At 45.3% G+C, this 16615-nt stretch overlaps 1 protein-coding gene across 2 annotated transcripts in view; it reads left to right on the forward strand.

Annotated features, from left to right (window-relative positions):
* PTPN14 (protein tyrosine phosphatase non-receptor type 14) overlaps nt 1-16615 on the forward strand; it is a 196204-nt gene that overhangs the window by 151121 nt on the left and 28468 nt on the right. For both annotated transcript variants that reach the window (XM_061383514.1, XM_061383515.1), the window contains exons 8-13: nt 468-556; nt 3946-4033; nt 4786-4868; nt 7917-7974; nt 11146-11224; nt 13294-14777. In XM_061383514.1, the coding sequence (XP_061239498.1) occupies nt 468-556; nt 3946-4033; nt 4786-4868; nt 7917-7974; nt 11146-11224; nt 13294-14777 (1881 nt within the window). The remainder of the gene's footprint in view (nt 1-467; nt 557-3945; nt 4034-4785; nt 4869-7916; nt 7975-11145; nt 11225-13293; nt 14778-16615) is intronic.

The raw sequence follows: 16615 nt of genomic DNA on the forward strand, positions 1-16615 counted from the left end.
CCTTTAAAGGAGAGGAAATGGTGGGGCTGGGTCTGCTGCTTTAAACAAGATCTAAAGAATATTCAGTTCCTCAAATTATGTGCCTGTGTCATTGTACATATGTAGTATGCATATATAATCAAAATGTATGCACATGTAATTTTGATTAAAAAACACAAAAACTAGGGTTAAAAAAGATATCAATAGATGCTCATGAAAGAGCTCTAAACTGCCAGCCAATCTGAGAAAAATCCTAAAATTCTTTCTTAAACAGGAAATGTGACAAATTGAGATAAAAGAAGGAAACACATCTGTGTAGTCTCTTAGGAGGTGCAGCGGGGTGCCTCCCTTCAGGTTGCCTTGTTGCCGGGATGCCGTCTGCGATTCATTCCACGTGTGGGCGAGAAACGGGGTATGGTCCGTGTGGGGAGGCTACCCGACCGCTGGGATGCTTTTCATCACAACCATCTCTTGTTGATCTTGCGCAGGACAATCATGGAAACAGTGTGCACCTGGGCATTTTCTTTATGGGGATTTTCGTGAGGAACAGAATTGGAAGACAAGCAGTAATCTACAGGTAGTCTGATTTTTCTCCTTTCTCCTTTTCCCTGGAGGTGCTCTCGCAAACCACACGGAGTATGAAAGTTGTTATATGGATGAGTTAAGAGCCAGACCGTGGATAAGAGTTGAGCTTTTCTCAACTCTAATAAGATCAGCCCTCTCTGCAGGGTTTAAGTGGTTATGGAGAAATTTCTCTCACTTTCCCTGGGGGTTTGTTTGGGGGTGGGGGATGGAGAATGCTCTTTCTTCCCACTGACTCCAAGAAGTGCGTAGTTGAACCCCCACTGAGCCAGAAGAGTGGAACCAAATTCTATGAGTCTGGTTAGAAATGGGCTTTTTAGGCATGAGGCTCCTGCAGGATCACCTTTGCCCAGATTACCCATGACCAGTCATTAAATCCAACCTGGCTTCCATCCATTGCCCAGCGTGCCCTTTGCCTAATGCCATGTGCTATAAAGGTGCAAACTAATTTTTCTATTACAGAAGGAGGGCTATTTGTGAAAGTGTGTTTTGAAAAATCAATGTTTGTTATCATTAATGAAAAGACCTTGGTCCTTTTTTTATTACTTTGATCCTTCAGCCTTCTTTTCCATTTAACAGGAGTGGAAGCAGCGTAGGGAAGTGACAGGGTGTCCCCTACGTTACAGGTCCATGAGTTTGCCTTGTATTGATGCCCATAGATCCCATGCTAGTGTCAAAATCCGAAAAACAGCATGCTTGCTTTCATTTATGAGGGCAGTGTGGCCTATTATTTACAGGAAAAGCAGCTTTCCTGCATATGCATCTGATAGGCAGAGCTGCATGTCCAGGGAAGATCAAAGATGGCTCTTAGAGTCAGAGCATGGCCCACCTTCTGGAAGTAAATTCTTGGCCAGCCGTGTACTTGTTGGGTCAGCAGTTACTGCAGGTCATTTTGAGAAAGTTTTCCCACTAAAAGCTTCCTAATTGGCTTTTGGTTTCCTAGGTCCCCACCCTGCCATTATATTTGTCCATTTGTTTTCTTTTGCTCTTTGAATAGAGACATTATTGAAGGAGAAGTGGAGAGAGAGTGCTTTGGGGCTACAAAATAAGCTTTTTGATTTTTGGACAACCCACTCTGGTATTCTTGCCTGGAGGATCCCATGGACGGAGGAGCCTGGTGGGCTGCAGTCCATGGGGTCGCAACGAGTCGGACATGACTGAGCGACTTCACTTTTGACTTTGGGACATGTTGCAGGACTCATGTACCTGCAACGAATTGAGCAAAATATATAAATATGGGCAGAGTCGCAGCTATACATTTTTATGCCAGGTAAAGCTATCCAGGCCTTTCGTCCCACACAGTTCTCTGTAGCTAAATCAGTGCTTGAGTCCAGAGAAGAGAAGCAGATAGATTTTGCATTCTGGCGCTCTGGATTAAATCGAAAATAGCAGTTTGAAAGTTCACTGTTCATAATAAGCCCCTCATGGGTTTTGTTCGGTTTCCCTGGGAACTGCTTCCAGCACACTTCCTTTAGCATGGTGCCTTGAAACCCTTATAAGATGTGAACTTACTGCTACTATAGTGTCCTGTTAACTGCCACTAAAGGTGAAGTCATATGGTGGAGTGAGGAGTGGATCCAGAATTTTGGCCATCTATTTAAGGGAATGGAGCCAGAGAATATCAAATATCTTTTCTCTTTTGAGACCCTCAGTAAGGAGCATGTAGCTGTGAGGCCATGTAGATGTGATCTTATGGAACTATTAGCAGATAGCTTGCAGAGTACCTGTAGATGTGTATAAACACAGATGACATTGGTGTAATAGAAGGGTGATTGGAGGAAAACCTGAAAGGGATCGATAGAACTCATGCTGATAAGGAAGGCTGCTGCTGCTGCTGAGTCGCTTCAGTCATGTCCGACTCTGGGCGACCTCATAGACGGCAGCCCACCAGGCTCCCTCGTCCCTGGGATTTTCCAGGCAAGAACACTGGAGGGGTTGCCATTTCCTTCTCCAATGCATGCAAGTGGATAAGGGTAATTCCTCCCCTTTGACCCGAATTGCCTCATCTCCAAAGTGGGAAAGTTGTCTACCTAGAGAGCTGATAAAAGAACTGGCCGTTATACAGAGAGGAGGCAACATCATTACTCTCATTATTTCAGCAAGCATCTAGCGTGTGCCCTATACCAGGTGCACTCGGTCCATGGAATACAGAGATAAAGCAGGCAGAATCTCTGCCCAAGGCACGGGTCCTGTGGTTGAGTTTGGTTTAGTTAGGAACCTGATCACAGACATAAACCACTGTGATACAATGTGGTGACTGATAAAGGACTACACCCAGCTCTTTCCTGGCGTGTAGGTGGTTGGGAATGAGGAAAGGCTGCCTGGAGAAGGTGGCTGCTTTGGAGTCTTAAAGGAATCATGCAGGCAGAGAAGGGAGTGCAATGAGCAAGCACAGGATGGAAGGGGACTTCCATGGCAGTCCAGCGGTTAAGACTCTGAACTTCTACTACAGGGGGTTCGAGTTGGATCCATGGCTGGGGGACTAAGATCCCTCATTCTGCCACAACATGGTCAAAAAAAATTTTTTTTTAAGTTAAAAAAAAAAGCAGGATGGAGAGGAAAAGGCAGTGGGCAGGGAATTATAGGTTGGGGAGCAGAGTGAAGGGCAGGTAGTGTAAGAGGTGATTAGAAACCGGCTCTAAATAGAATGGGAAGCAGGAGCTTTACCTTCCCTTGTCTGGTGGTTCTCTCTGTGTATCCCATTTTAGGTCAGATCTCCATGAGGAAAGGGAAGGAAATTTGTCTGTGTGTGTCTTTAGATCACAAAAATGTAGGCACATTGAACCTTCCCTCAGCATTTTTTCTAAGTGGCATGATCAAATCTGTAGTGTACATTGCAACACAGAATCTCCGTGAATTCTTCAGCCTAGGTCCTGAAAATACCTAATTTATTATTTTTTGTTTGCTGCCCTATGTGACTTGTGGGGTCTTAGTTCCCAACCAGGAGTGATCTGGGGCACACAGCAGTGAAAGGCTGGACTCCTAATCACTGGACCTCCTGGGAACTCCACACATGACTTTTAAATGATCTGCTCTCCCAGCATTGAAAATGGGGTTCATGGAAAAGACTTTGTCCATCTGAAAATATGAAAAACTAGGCAGCAGAAGTCTCTTGCATATTTTTCTCCTAGCTCATAAGGGAAAGTGTACTTTATCAAACAGCAATGTTGAGGTGGTGTGTAGCTATTTAAGTAGATGAATATTGCATTTTATTTCCATTTCTGCTTTAAAGGAAGAAATGTTTAGCTTTTTAAAATACAGCTAAACCATAATTTGTAAAGTGAGGCTCAGCAGAGCCTCAGGGTCATAGCAGATGACCCTCCTGTGCTGTCATAAATGTCTGGAAAGTCTTTGGGCAAACACTGTGGGGTTTCTTCTGCACAGGTGGAATGACATGGGAAACATCACCCACAACAAGTCGACTATCCTGGTGGAGCTCGTCAACAAAGAGGAGACTGCCCTCTTTCACACGGTAAACAAAACAGACAATGAAGACACGGTCCCGCAGGCCGCTGGCGGTCTGACTTCTCAGCTCCTGATATGCTTTCCTTGGTCTCCATGTCATGAGAGAATAAATAGTCTAACAGACCCATAACTTTCCATTATGTGCCCAGTGCTGCCATCACTCATTTCCAAGCGGTGTTGGTGACCTGATGCTCACAATGCCAGGGTTCCAAGCTGAGTTTTACTCTAAGCTTTGTGTTCCTCCACCAGTCTTATTTGAGCTAGATCACAATGTCTGGCATGCCCTTCATGAGTCAGCTCTGATGATATGGTGTGGTATTTTCTTTCGTTGGCTTATTTGGATTTTCTTTGCCATCACAGCCCAAGGCTAATCTGAAGCAAACTGGTGACTGCCTTTCAGTTGAGTGCCTTCTTGAGAACCAAGGCAGTTCACGCACCTCTCTGTTAGATATCCATGCCACACTCTGCCTTGATTCATTTATTGATTTGCAAAGCACTTGGTTTGGCATATGTAAAGACACGCCAGATCACCAGTGTAACTCCAGTGCCATGGACATAAAGGATTCTCTAGCACGCAGTATCATCTAACATTCTTGGGTGGGCTTCGTCAACGTGACCGCCGCTGAATTTCAGCATGTTGGTTTGTGGCTCAGGTGGCTATTTTATGCCTGACGTGAAGGGAGGAAGGGACATGTCCCTGCCCAGAGGAATCGTAATAAAATGCATATACAAACAAGTGTTTATTTCTTCTTTTCCAAGGAGGATATCGAGAATGCCAAGTACATATCTCGACTGTTTGCTACGCGGCACAAATTTTACAAACAAAACAAGATCTGCACCGAGTAAGTAAACATTTCATCCACCTGCTCCCTGGATGGCTCGTTCCAGCTTAAATTCTTACGCTTTCGGAACGTTGTAGATCACCTTTTCTGCTCACTCTTTCGCCTCATTCCTTGTAGAAGCTAAAGGGGCAAGCTGAAGCCAGGCGGGAGGGAAAGAGCTTTAATGATGAAGACCGTCTGGTGTCGCCTATATGCCTAGGGGGAAATGATTTGCAAATTGACTGTGAATGCTTGACTTCCTGGACGGAGTGGCCAACATCAGTGCCTTTCCAACCTCCGCCTTGAGTTTGGAGGAGCCGAGCGGTTCCCAATTTGCCAGGGCGCCCCTTCGTGTCAGATGTAGAGTGTGTTCAGAAGCGTGTAGCGGAGTGATGAGCCAACTTGAAAGAGAAGAAGCTGCTGTCATCCTCAGCCCCGTGGCACTCACACAGTTGGCTAACCCTGCATGTGCTTCTGGGTCAAGTCACCCGCCTGTAAATGAGAGGCCAGGGTAATTAGAGGAAGACTTGGAAGACACTAATAGATGTCACAAATCCATGTGTGTGTTTTCAATTTAATTTGGAAATGGGGATGATAAAGAGAGTTTGATGAGAGAACTTAACCGTGACCTGACCTTGGATAGAGTGTGTCTGGCTCATGCTATCATTGAATTTCCTCTGGTTGCCTTCAAAAGACATTCCTCAGCAGAGTACCTCAGCAGTTGGGGCGCCCAAGGTGCTTAATTTTGTTTCAAAGAACTTCAGGGATGTAAATGCAAGAGAAGAACTGCTTTCCCGCTTCCCCAGTGGACACATCCAAGAGTGTGAAAACGCTGTCCTAGAGCAGATCCTGCTGTAGAAGGCACTGCTTTAAAACTGGAGGATCAGGTCCTGGCAGACTTTTTTCCCTACATGATGGAGACTCTTTTAAGCCAGTCTCTGCCACTGGTCACTCTTGGAGTCTGAAAGTATATTTGATAGTACAGTCAGTCAGCCCTCTGTATCTGTGGTTTCACATCCGTAGAGTCCACCAACTGTGGATCAAAATATTTTTTAAAAATTCCAGAAAGTTCCAAAAAGCAAAGCTTGAATTTCCTTTGTACTGGCAGCTGTTTACATTATATTAGGTATTATGAGTAGCCTGAGATGATTTAAAGTGTGTGGGAGGATGTACATTGGTTATATGCAAATCCTATGCCATTTTACACAAAAGCATCAGTGGATTTTGGTATCTGAGGGGTCCTGGAACCACTCCTCCTTGGATATCAAAGGATGACTCTATCAGGTCTGCAAACAAAGTGTGCAAACGTAAACAGAAGAGCACTGATTCAGGAGCAGCAATTTAAACAGCCATGTCTATGTTATAAATGCACATTGCATACACATGTTCTCGTGCATGCACAAACCCCATTCTTTTGCACGCGTGCACACACACACCCCATTCTTTTGTGTATGTGCACACACACACCCCATTCTTTTACACTCACACCCCATTCTTTTGCACACACACATGCACACGCACACATACACACACCCCCCATTCTTTTGCACACACACCCCATCTTTTGCATGCACACGCACACATACACACACACCCCATTCTTTTGCACTCACACCCCATTCTTTTGCACTCACACCCCATTCTTTTGCACACACACCCCATCTTTTGCATGCACATGCACACATACACACACACCCCATTCTTTTGCACTCACACCCCATTCTTTTGCACTCACACCCCATTCTTTTGCACACACACCCCATTCTTTTGCACGCACGCATGCACACGCACACATACACACACACACCCCATTCTTTTGTGCATACACATCATTCCTTTGCATGCTCACACACACACCCCATTCTTTTGAACAGATTCCCTCTAGGTCACATCTTTGCAATTTTCTGCTACTGCCTTTTATTTGTTGAGATGTCTTTGAATTAACAAGAATTCTATAGTTGACTTCAATAGGGTGGGTTTAAGAAGAAAACTATTTTGAGAAGTAAATATCACTATAGTCTTCTTGTTTGACCATATCTTAGCAAGTGGCTTTATTATAAAACTTTCTTGAGTATTTGTATTTCTTTTGTGTCCTTTTCTTCTTATACAAGTGAGCATCACGTATTAGATTGAAAATTAAGGAAACTCTGTCCTCCTTTGTACTTCTGTAATAACCATTCCTTTCTTCTTCCTAACCAGGTATGGGAGGTTCCTATTCTCATATCTGATGAAAACTGGGACTCTCTAAAAACACCCTCATCCCCTACATAGACAGTAAACTCTATATGCAGTTTTAGAGTCTCACCATGGGCTACATGAAGGCTTGGGATAGGTCTCTGGAGTTTATGAAATCAGCATCATCTGAGCAGTATCCTTCTCCAGAGGTCTCTGTTCTCTGACCTCTAAAAGATGGTCTTTGATTTTTATTTCCCTTGAAATTCATCTTTAGAAAGAAGCCTCATTCTTTTCATATTACTTTGTAAAACATTAGAAAATATCATTTATTCCAAACATTTTGCAAATAAAACAAGAACAAAAAAGGAAATTAAAATTGTCTTGGCTTCACCAACCAGATATAGAAAGTATTTTTGTTTTACCATAATTCTTATTTATTTGATATGTAGGTTGGCTGGATCTTCTTTGCTGCTCTCAGGCTTTCTCTACCTGCGGCAATCTGGGGGCTACTCTTCGTTGCAATGCACAGGCTTCTGTTTGTGGTGGCTTCTCCTTTTGCAGAGCACAGGCTCCAGGTGCACGGGCTTCAGTAGTTGTGACACTCGGCTCAGTAGTTGTAGCTTGAGGGCTCCAAAACGAGGGCTCAGTAGTTGTGGTGTACAAGCTTTGTTGCTCCTTGGCATGTGGAATCTTCCTGGACCAGGGATTGACCCTGTGTCTCCTGCACTGGGAGGCGGGTTCTTACCCACTGTACCACCAGGGAAGTCCCTGTTCTACTGTGATTCTTAACCCATTTTGTCTACTTTCCCCTCTTCTCCTTCTCTCATCTATCAGGTCATCTTATACATGGTAAATAAGAATAACCATCCTCATTTTTTTCAACTTTTCGTATAGACAATCCAATTCTCCACCCCCTATCAGACGCCAGCCCACCTGGAGCCGGTCTTCCCTGGTATGTATGACATCTTCAGTTATCAAGTCCTCTGACTGCTGGGGTTCATGTGTCCTTCTGTGGTTGGTTTTGAGGGGAGGGGTGGCCAGGGCATCATGACCAGGTGAAATCTGGTGAGAACGCAGAAGGACATCAGTCTGCTCTGCAGGTGGGGTGTGCACACCCATGGCCATCACTTCTCTAAATGGGACCCCAGGTTCACCCCTGGGAGTCTTATTCCAGGCCGATGAGATCTTAGTCCTTCAGCATGCAGCTTACTTTGTGTGTGTTATTTTCCCCACTTGCTTTATCACTGTTCCTGATTTTTGTACATGTAGACATGTCATCAGTTATAATCTCGGCAAATTCTTTTGTATTCACTGCCACAGACAGTTCAATAAACTAGTCAGAAAATGACTCCTTGAAGGAAATATTGAAGGAGTCTAGTTGATGGTCTCAGATAGAATATTTAGTGGGGAAGAAAATTAAGGTTAATTAATTTTCTAATTTTAAGGTCAACAGAATTTGAATTGAGGTACTTTTCTACCTACTGTTAGCCTTAAAAAAAAAAAAACACAAAAAACTGCTCTTCTCATACGAATAAGGAAACAACTCATTGTCATGTGAATAAGGAAATAACTTATTCTAGGTTATGATTTATTTTACACAAAATCAAAATAAACACGTGACCTTTAAATGTCTGTAGGTGAAGAGTTCCTTTGAATTTATGGGAGAATAAAATTTTTCTTTATACATGATATATATCCTATAGGACATCTTTAACCTGTTATTTAAAAGGAACTATTTAAGGAATTTTTTTTGTTTCCTGGAAAATGCATTCACATGAATTCTTAGAATGCTGGAGTTTGGACATCTTATCATCACATAATAATTCCTGAGAACCCATGTGTAAATACTATTAATTCTCTGTGTCAATGCGTGATCTCTCACAGAAAGTCCTTGGAGATGTAGTGGGTTGCTTTGGCCTTCTCCCCTGAAGCAGCAACGGGATTTCCTCCTGGCATTGTTTTCTTTATTCTTCTCCTTTGTTGATATTATTTCCCTTTTCCCTTCCTTAGAGTCCACGGGTCTTTACTAGTGAGATAAATGTTCACTTGTGTCCATGAAATGCCAGGGGAAGCAGTGTTTCAGGGCCATCTTGTGATTTGATCGCATCCTGATTATCTGGAGAAGATGCAGAGGCTTTCCTGTTTCATTCGGATGCAGATAATCGGCAGGAAGCCAGGTTCCTGGCTTCTCCCCTTCCTCTGCCCTTTAGGATTAAACCGTGTCAGCAAGTGTTCCTTGGGATGAGTGAGAGTAAAGCCAGATAACGTCACCTTTGGGTTTCCTAGCTGATAACCAGGGTTCCGGGTGGTTGTTTTTCTCTTGCTCCTCTGCCTCCTATATTGTGGCATCTAATTTGTTGTTGTCTTAGCAGATCTAGAAAGAAACAGAATAATACACTGAAATATATAAAGAGATAGAATAAATAATACAATCCTGAAATGGTATTTGGAAAATTGCTATTATTACTTCTCACTTGTATTGCTTATACACTTATGTCGGTTCATAAACAGTCACTTACTTGTAGGATTTTTCTTTTTAAAAAAATTAAAGCTAGAGAAGGCAGGATGAGCCAACTTTGCCTTGCTATGTATTTCTATTCTCTTGTATGAATCCTTCCCTGCTGGCTTTTTTTTTTTTTTTTTTTTGTATTTTTTTGTTGCCCTGAAAACTGGCTATCCAGTCATGGAAAAAATTGAGTTGAATTAGGTGTTACCAAAAAGAGGAAAAATATTTTTAAACTGCTAGTCAAAGACCAGCCAAAGAGAGATTTGGGAATGTTTAGAAGAACCGATACCCTTAACTACTGTGTTAGATTGGTTTCAATTTTTATTTCTTCTCTTCTGATTCTCTTTAATTTTTGGATTTCTGGTCATTATATCTTCTTTATTTCCTCTTTTGGTACATAAACATTATTTGCAGAAAAGGAAATAGTAGATGAGTTACCAACCCAGTTTCATATTGCCGAGTGTTCTTCAGTCTAGGGATACTGAGAAAGTGTGACCCCTGCTGGCTTTGTATGGTTTTTTTGGTTTGAGCTCAACTTCTGTCCCAAAGCAGTAATATTTAAACCAATGTCTATAAGACAAATTTGAAGATAATCAAATAGAAATATAAGAGACCATCCGGTTTGGTGGTTTACAAGCTTAAAGTTTATTTTTTTAGCATTACAACTCTTTCTTCAAACATATTTTTACGTGGAACCCCAATATCTAAATAAAATGGATAATATTGGAAGGAGGAGACTGATTTGATTGACAGGAAGCTGAGACCTACTAAGATTAAATGACTTCCTCTAGACCACATTAGCAACTAATCATATTTCCTTTGTCAGCTCCCCAAGTAGTAAAACTGTCTAAGCATTTTGGTGTTTTCTATAAGAGTTTTACCCTCCTCTGCAACATGCAGTTATTCAGATTGAGTGTAAATGGCCATGTTGGAGTCTCAGGGCAGTGAGTCTTCACTGAAAGGGTAGATGATTGCACCTGCGAGGTTCTCTGCAAGACCTTTCCACATTTGGTTCTGCAATGGGGGAGGGTCAGTAAGTGGTCCTGGGAATTGCAAACTTACTGTTAGGGGTCCCCACTTCAGATTATATACGTTTGCAAGTGGGCCCAGCTTAACACTCCCCCACCCCTGTTAGAGGTTGCTGTGGCAACGTGAACTTGTGCCACGGGTACAGCTATGCCGAAGGATACAAGCTTGTGGCTTTAGGAGGGACCCAGTTTTGAATAGAAGCAAACAGGCTTCCCCTTGACTCTCATTATGTTTTAGGTGGCACATAATAATATGCGTGTTCTGAGTTATTCCTTTGAAAAATGGCACTGGGAACTTTGCAAGGGTATTAGAAAATAGGCTCTAATGAAGGGCCTTCATGCTGATTGCAGCCTCGTTCTCACCTTGAACCAGCCTCCCCGTTCCCCGCTTTGTGTGTCTCCAGTCTGAGGCTTGTTGATGAGATGAGGGTGCAGATGCTCAGAAGAGGGTGGGCTGAGGGAGGAGGGCAGAGAATCCCTTGCACGTCTCCTTGCAGGGATGAGCAGTGGGGCCCGTCGTGTGCTCGGGCTGGTGCTCCTGAGCGGTTTGGTGCAGGACCTCCCACGTGTGCTGTGTTCTCTGTTTCAGCCCCGGCAACAGCCCTACATCCTGCCTCCCATGCACGTCCAGTGTGGCGAACACTACTCGGAAACACACACTTCTCAAGGTAACGCTGGCTTGCTGCTGTCCCTTAAGACCTGAATTTGAGTACTGGGGATCAGTGCTGAGATTATTTTGTTTTAGGTGACAGCAATACTTTTATTTTAACTTTGTCATGGTCTGAATGGCAGCAGTTTGGGATTTGTGAGAGTCACGGAATACCATTTACCCCTGAGACGAAAACTTCCCCAGAATTGCATGTGGAAGGAGTTGGGGGAAGACAGAAGGCGAGTTCCTTTCTCTTCCTCCTCATCCTCGAAAGTGGGTTAGAGAAGAGAGTGACAGCTAAGCCCAGCGGAAGACTCTTCACCTTCCTTGCCAGGGTCAGAGAGCTTGTAACAGTCAGCCAGGTTTTCATGACAGAGAACACAGGCGTCCAGAATAATTGAAAGAAACACACACATAATCTCAGCCCCTCATCTTAGCTCTCATTTGTCGCCTCTCCCCTAGTCTCTTTCTCAGTGCACTTGTTAAACTCTTTAGTTCCTTGTCTCTCTAAACACTCCCCTGCAAAATGTATGGGAAAAAAAAACCCATTTCAATAATGGTCTAACGATGAGCATTTATAGAGCAATTCTTTTCCTTAAGCACCGTTCTAAGTACTTGCACTGCATTGTCTCATTTCATCCTCAAAATAAACCCAGGAGATAGGTACTGTTGATGTTGTTATTTCCATTTGCTACAGAAACTGGGATACAGAAAGGGTATTGGAGGAGCTTGGATATGAAAATCAGTGTCTTAACTCTGGAGCCGGTGCTCCGTGATCATTTCAGTAACTGCATCTTAGAAAACGAATGGGATTAAACACCGGATGTTGACAGTGGGGTAAAGGATAATTCATTTCTGTGTTATCGTAGGCTAGCTCTTGCACTGTCAAAGTGCAAGCCTGGAAACTAAGATCATCAAGATAACATAATTTAATAAAACACTACTTTTTATAAGCAGACTAGCAAAAGTTACCCTGCTTCTATGGGAAGGCACCAAACTCCATTAGAGGTGGATAAATGCAGAGTTCTGTCTCTCTAGTTTTCCTTGCCTCTATCATTTCATTTTGTCTGTGTTCCCACCTCTCCTCTTTAGGCAGCCGAGTATTTTCAGTCACCTTTTCTGTTTTTTAACCTTCTCTGCCTTTGAATTCCTCTACTCTGCTCATGCTTAAGTCTATAATGTACAAACGAATATATTTTGCCCACAGAAAAATGTGTTTGTGAGAGCTTGCCTCCCGAGGGTGTGTGTGTGTGTGTGTGTGTGTTAAAGGAACACTGGATGCATAGAATGGTCCTGACTTTAGAAATCTGCTTTTTATTCTCTTTGTTACTGTTGTTGTTTAGTCGCTAAGTCGTGTCTGACTCCTTGTGACCCCATGGACTGTAGCATGGCAGGCCTCCCTGTCCTTCACTATCTTTTATCTCTTTAGGTACCTGTTTAAAGTATTAATAAGTTTAATGTGAAATTGACCTTGGTGATGAAACCAAGTCTAGAGGCGGGTTTTAGACAGTGGCTAAAATTACACTCCTGAGTCTTATTTTGCCTTCCACTGGTTGCTGATCATAATGAAGTAGCCATGCTTGCTGACATCCTGACTGTGTTACTTGCTTTGTGTCTTGATTGATGCTCGGCAGTCCCTTGGATACAGGGAGTTTTTCCATTGCAGTCAGGAAGATCAGCTCCAAGAACTCAAAGTTCTTCACTTCCTGGCCCAAATATCCAGTTCTGTCACTGAGCCCTGCACAAGAGGGACCGGTCTTCCAGTGTGAGGACCGTTGTTGGTACCTGATTTAAAACCTCAGGCCAAATCAAGAACTTAACCCAGCTGAGAACAGTTCCATGTGTACCTAGCTTCATTTGTTTAGGTTCACTTTTTCTTTATAGTGTGCTTTAAAATACTCTTTCAGTATGTTGGCATCTTGCCCAAGAAATTGCTGGGTTTTTTCTATGGAATATGTGGGTGGAGACCATGGGATTTCCCTTTTTATGACTTCTGTGAGTTAAAAATTACCCCCATGAGTGTGAGGACCAACTCGATGGAAGCAGGATGGCGTGGAGGTTCATGGGCCTCTGTTTGACTTCTTGCAGACAGCATCTTCCATGGGAATGAAGAAGCCTTGTATTGCAACTCACACAACAGCCTGGACTTAAGTTATTTAAATGGCACCGTCACCAACGGCGGCAGCGTGTGTAGCGTTCACAGCGTCAACTCCCTCAGCTGCTCCCAAAGCTTCATCCAGGCTTCTCCCGTCTCCTCCAACCTCAGCATCCCTGGGAGTGACATCATGCGGGCGGACTACATCCCCAGCCACCGGCACAGCGCCATCATCGTACCATCCTACCGGCCCACGCCCGATTACGAGACAGTCATGCGGCAGATGAAGAGGGGCGTCATGCACACGGACAGCCAGAGCCAGTCCCTGCGAAACCTCAACATCATCAACACCCACGCCTACAACCAGCCGGAGGACCTGGTGTACAGCCAGCCCGAGATGCGGGAGAGGCACCCCTACACGATCCCCTATGGGCCCCAGGGGGGCTACGCGAACAAACTGGTCAGCCCATCAGACCAGCTCAACCCCACGAATCCCACAGTGCCGAGCAAGCCGGGGGGACCCAGTGCCATCTCACACACGGTGAGCACCCCAGAGCTGGCCAACATGCAGCTGCAGGGCGCCCATAGCTACAACGCAGCCCACGTGCTCAAAAACTATCTCTTCCGGCCGCCGCCCCCCTACCCGCGGCCCCGGCCGGCCACCAGCACGCCGGACCTCGCCAGCCACCGCCACAAGTACGTCAGCGGCAGCAGCCCTGACCTGGTGACCCGCAAGGTTCAGCTGTCCGTGAAGACCTTCCAGGAGGACAGCTCCCCGGTGGTGCACCAGTCCCTCCAGGAGGTGAGTGAGCCCCTCACGGCCACCAAGCACCACGGTGCAGTGCACAAGCGTCACAGCCTGGAGGCAATGAGCAGCATGGTGAGGGGCATGGAAGCCATGACCCTGAAGTCACTCAACATCCCCATGGCCCGCCGCAGCACCCTACGGGAGCCAGGGCCTCCCGAGGAGGGCCCTGGCAGCCACGAGGTCCCCCAGATCCCCCAGTACCACCACAAGAAGACTTTCTCGGATGCCACCATGCTGATCCACAGCAGCGAGAGCGAGGAGGAGGAGGAGGAGGCTCCCGACCCGGTGCCCCAGATCCCCGTGCTCCGGGAGAAGGTGGAGTACAGCACCCAGCTACAGGCCGCCTTGGCCCGGATTCCAAACAAGCCCCCACCCGAGTACCCCGGGCCCCGGAAAAGCGTGAGCAATGGGGCACTGCGGCAGGACCAGGCGTGCCTGCCTCCTGCCGTGGCCCGGGCCAGGCTGCTGCGGCACGGGCCCGCCAAGGCCATCAGCGTCTCCCGGGCCGACCAGCTGGCCGTCAACGGGGCCTCTCTCGGGCCTTCCATCTCGGAGCCTGACCTGACGAGCGTGAAGGAGCGGGTCAAGAAAGAGCCTGTCAAGGAGAGACCTGTGTCCGAAATGTTTTCCCTGGAGGACAGCATTATAGAAAGAGAGATGATGATTCGGGTAAGTGGCCGCCTCTCCCGGGGGGCACCTTGGGAGGGATGGTTAAAGGGGCTGGTCCCCCCCTGACCCCTACCCCGGAGCACCCTCTCTGCTCCTTTTTGGTGATTCAGGCGCACCTCCCTCCTCTGGGCACAGAAGAAAGCATGAGGCTTATCAGGGAATATGGGAGGATTTAAACATGTGATAGAATTTAAAAGTCACTTGCATTTTAAACAGGTGGGGTTTCGTTTCACAAAACTTTGTTCTTTGCTCCTTCCGTTCTCGTTCATGGCTTCTCATAGGCCTGCTTGGGGCAGAGTGCTGTGACAAAGTTAGGATCGTACAGGTATGTGGTATTGAGATCAGTGTCTAAGCCAGCATTTTGGTGTATGTATTCAGGGTCAGATTTCCCATTGCCTGAGCTGCCAGGAGCTCACCTTCCTCCATCTCCTGGCATTTTGCTTTTCTCTGGGGAAAGCAGTTTCTCCCCAGTTAGATTTTAAAGAGCAGCCTCCCTTCGAAGCACAGCCTTCTGTGCAGATCTGGATGTCAGGACTGCTCATCAGTGTTGGTCCTGGTGTGTCCAGTTTCGTTTTCAGATCCTCTTTCAATAGATGGTCAGCACAAATCTATGAAAAATTACGGTAAACTCAGAAGCGTACAGTTGAGCTTGAATTCACCATTGAGCTTACTCTATCAAGCACTCACACAGGCATCTTCATACACTCACGCACACGCGCGTAACATTTGACAATGCCTAATATTAGACATAAGTCACTCTTCTTCAGTATGTTTCCTCTGGAAGGTTAGTTATGTTGGCCGGAGCAAAAGTATGCAGTAACAGTTGCACACCCAGAGCACCAAAGTGAGTTACATCTTACTAATGAGAGATTGCTGGATTGTCGTTGCTACTTTACAAAATGTCTTATAATACCAGTGCTATTTGTCCTGGAGATGTTCACTCCCTTAAAAAAAAAATCCTCTCATTATAACTACTCAAACCCAGATTGACTTCTCCTCTGCATGTACCACATCTGGGTCATAGGGTAGCCAGCGCTTATTTTAGGAACTCCAGCGCAGTTGTAACTTACATTTTGCTTGGAGGGAATTCATCAAACTTTCTTCATGTATAAGTCTTCCCGATTCTGCAGTGGGAATCAACTTGGAAAGAATAGTAAAGAGCCAAAGTTTTAAGAAAGCCAAGTCCCTAGGTTTAGGAATCTAATCCATAGCAATGTTCCGGCTTTAGACAAACCTCAAGAACATTCTCAGCCTCACAGTTTTAGCCATCCATGGAGTGAGTGTTGCTAGGAATTTGGTACAGGCATAACTTTTTCCACTTTCGCAAACCTGGAGGGAAATTGTGAAAGATGTACTTGTGCCTGTGGCAAATAAAACTGTTTGGCTGGGGGACGGAATGAAGTGCGGGGGTGGGTGCCTTGGGGAGAACTCTCCACGTTTGGGAAAAGCAATCATTGGTAGAAAGGGAGTTTCAGCACTTCTGGGCCTCAGGCCCCTTTCACACAACTCAGCATCAAGAACTCATCCGTCCAAGCATGTGGCGTTGCTGTTTCCCTTGCTGACTGGCTGTTTATTGCCACCTACGTGGTCGCCTAGCCTCACTTTGGTCATATTCATCCTCTTGTTACCTGTATCAAACAGAAGCCTGTAGCTGATACTTACGGCACTGATTCCTCATATAGAGCTTCATGCCTTATCACAGAGCAAACAGAGGGCTTTCTCACTTTATCCACGTGTCCTCCCATCCCATCCATTGGGTAATAGTGAACAGCCAATTTTGCCTCTTAACTAGTTCAGTAACATCATTACCCTGGCCCTATGTCATTTTCCCTTATTTT

This window comes from Bos javanicus, chromosome 16 (genome assembly GCF_032452875.1).
Source record: "Bos javanicus breed banteng chromosome 16, ARS-OSU_banteng_1.0, whole genome shotgun sequence".
In the NCBI taxonomy this organism is placed as follows: Eukaryota; Metazoa; Chordata; class Mammalia; order Artiodactyla; family Bovidae; genus Bos; species Bos javanicus.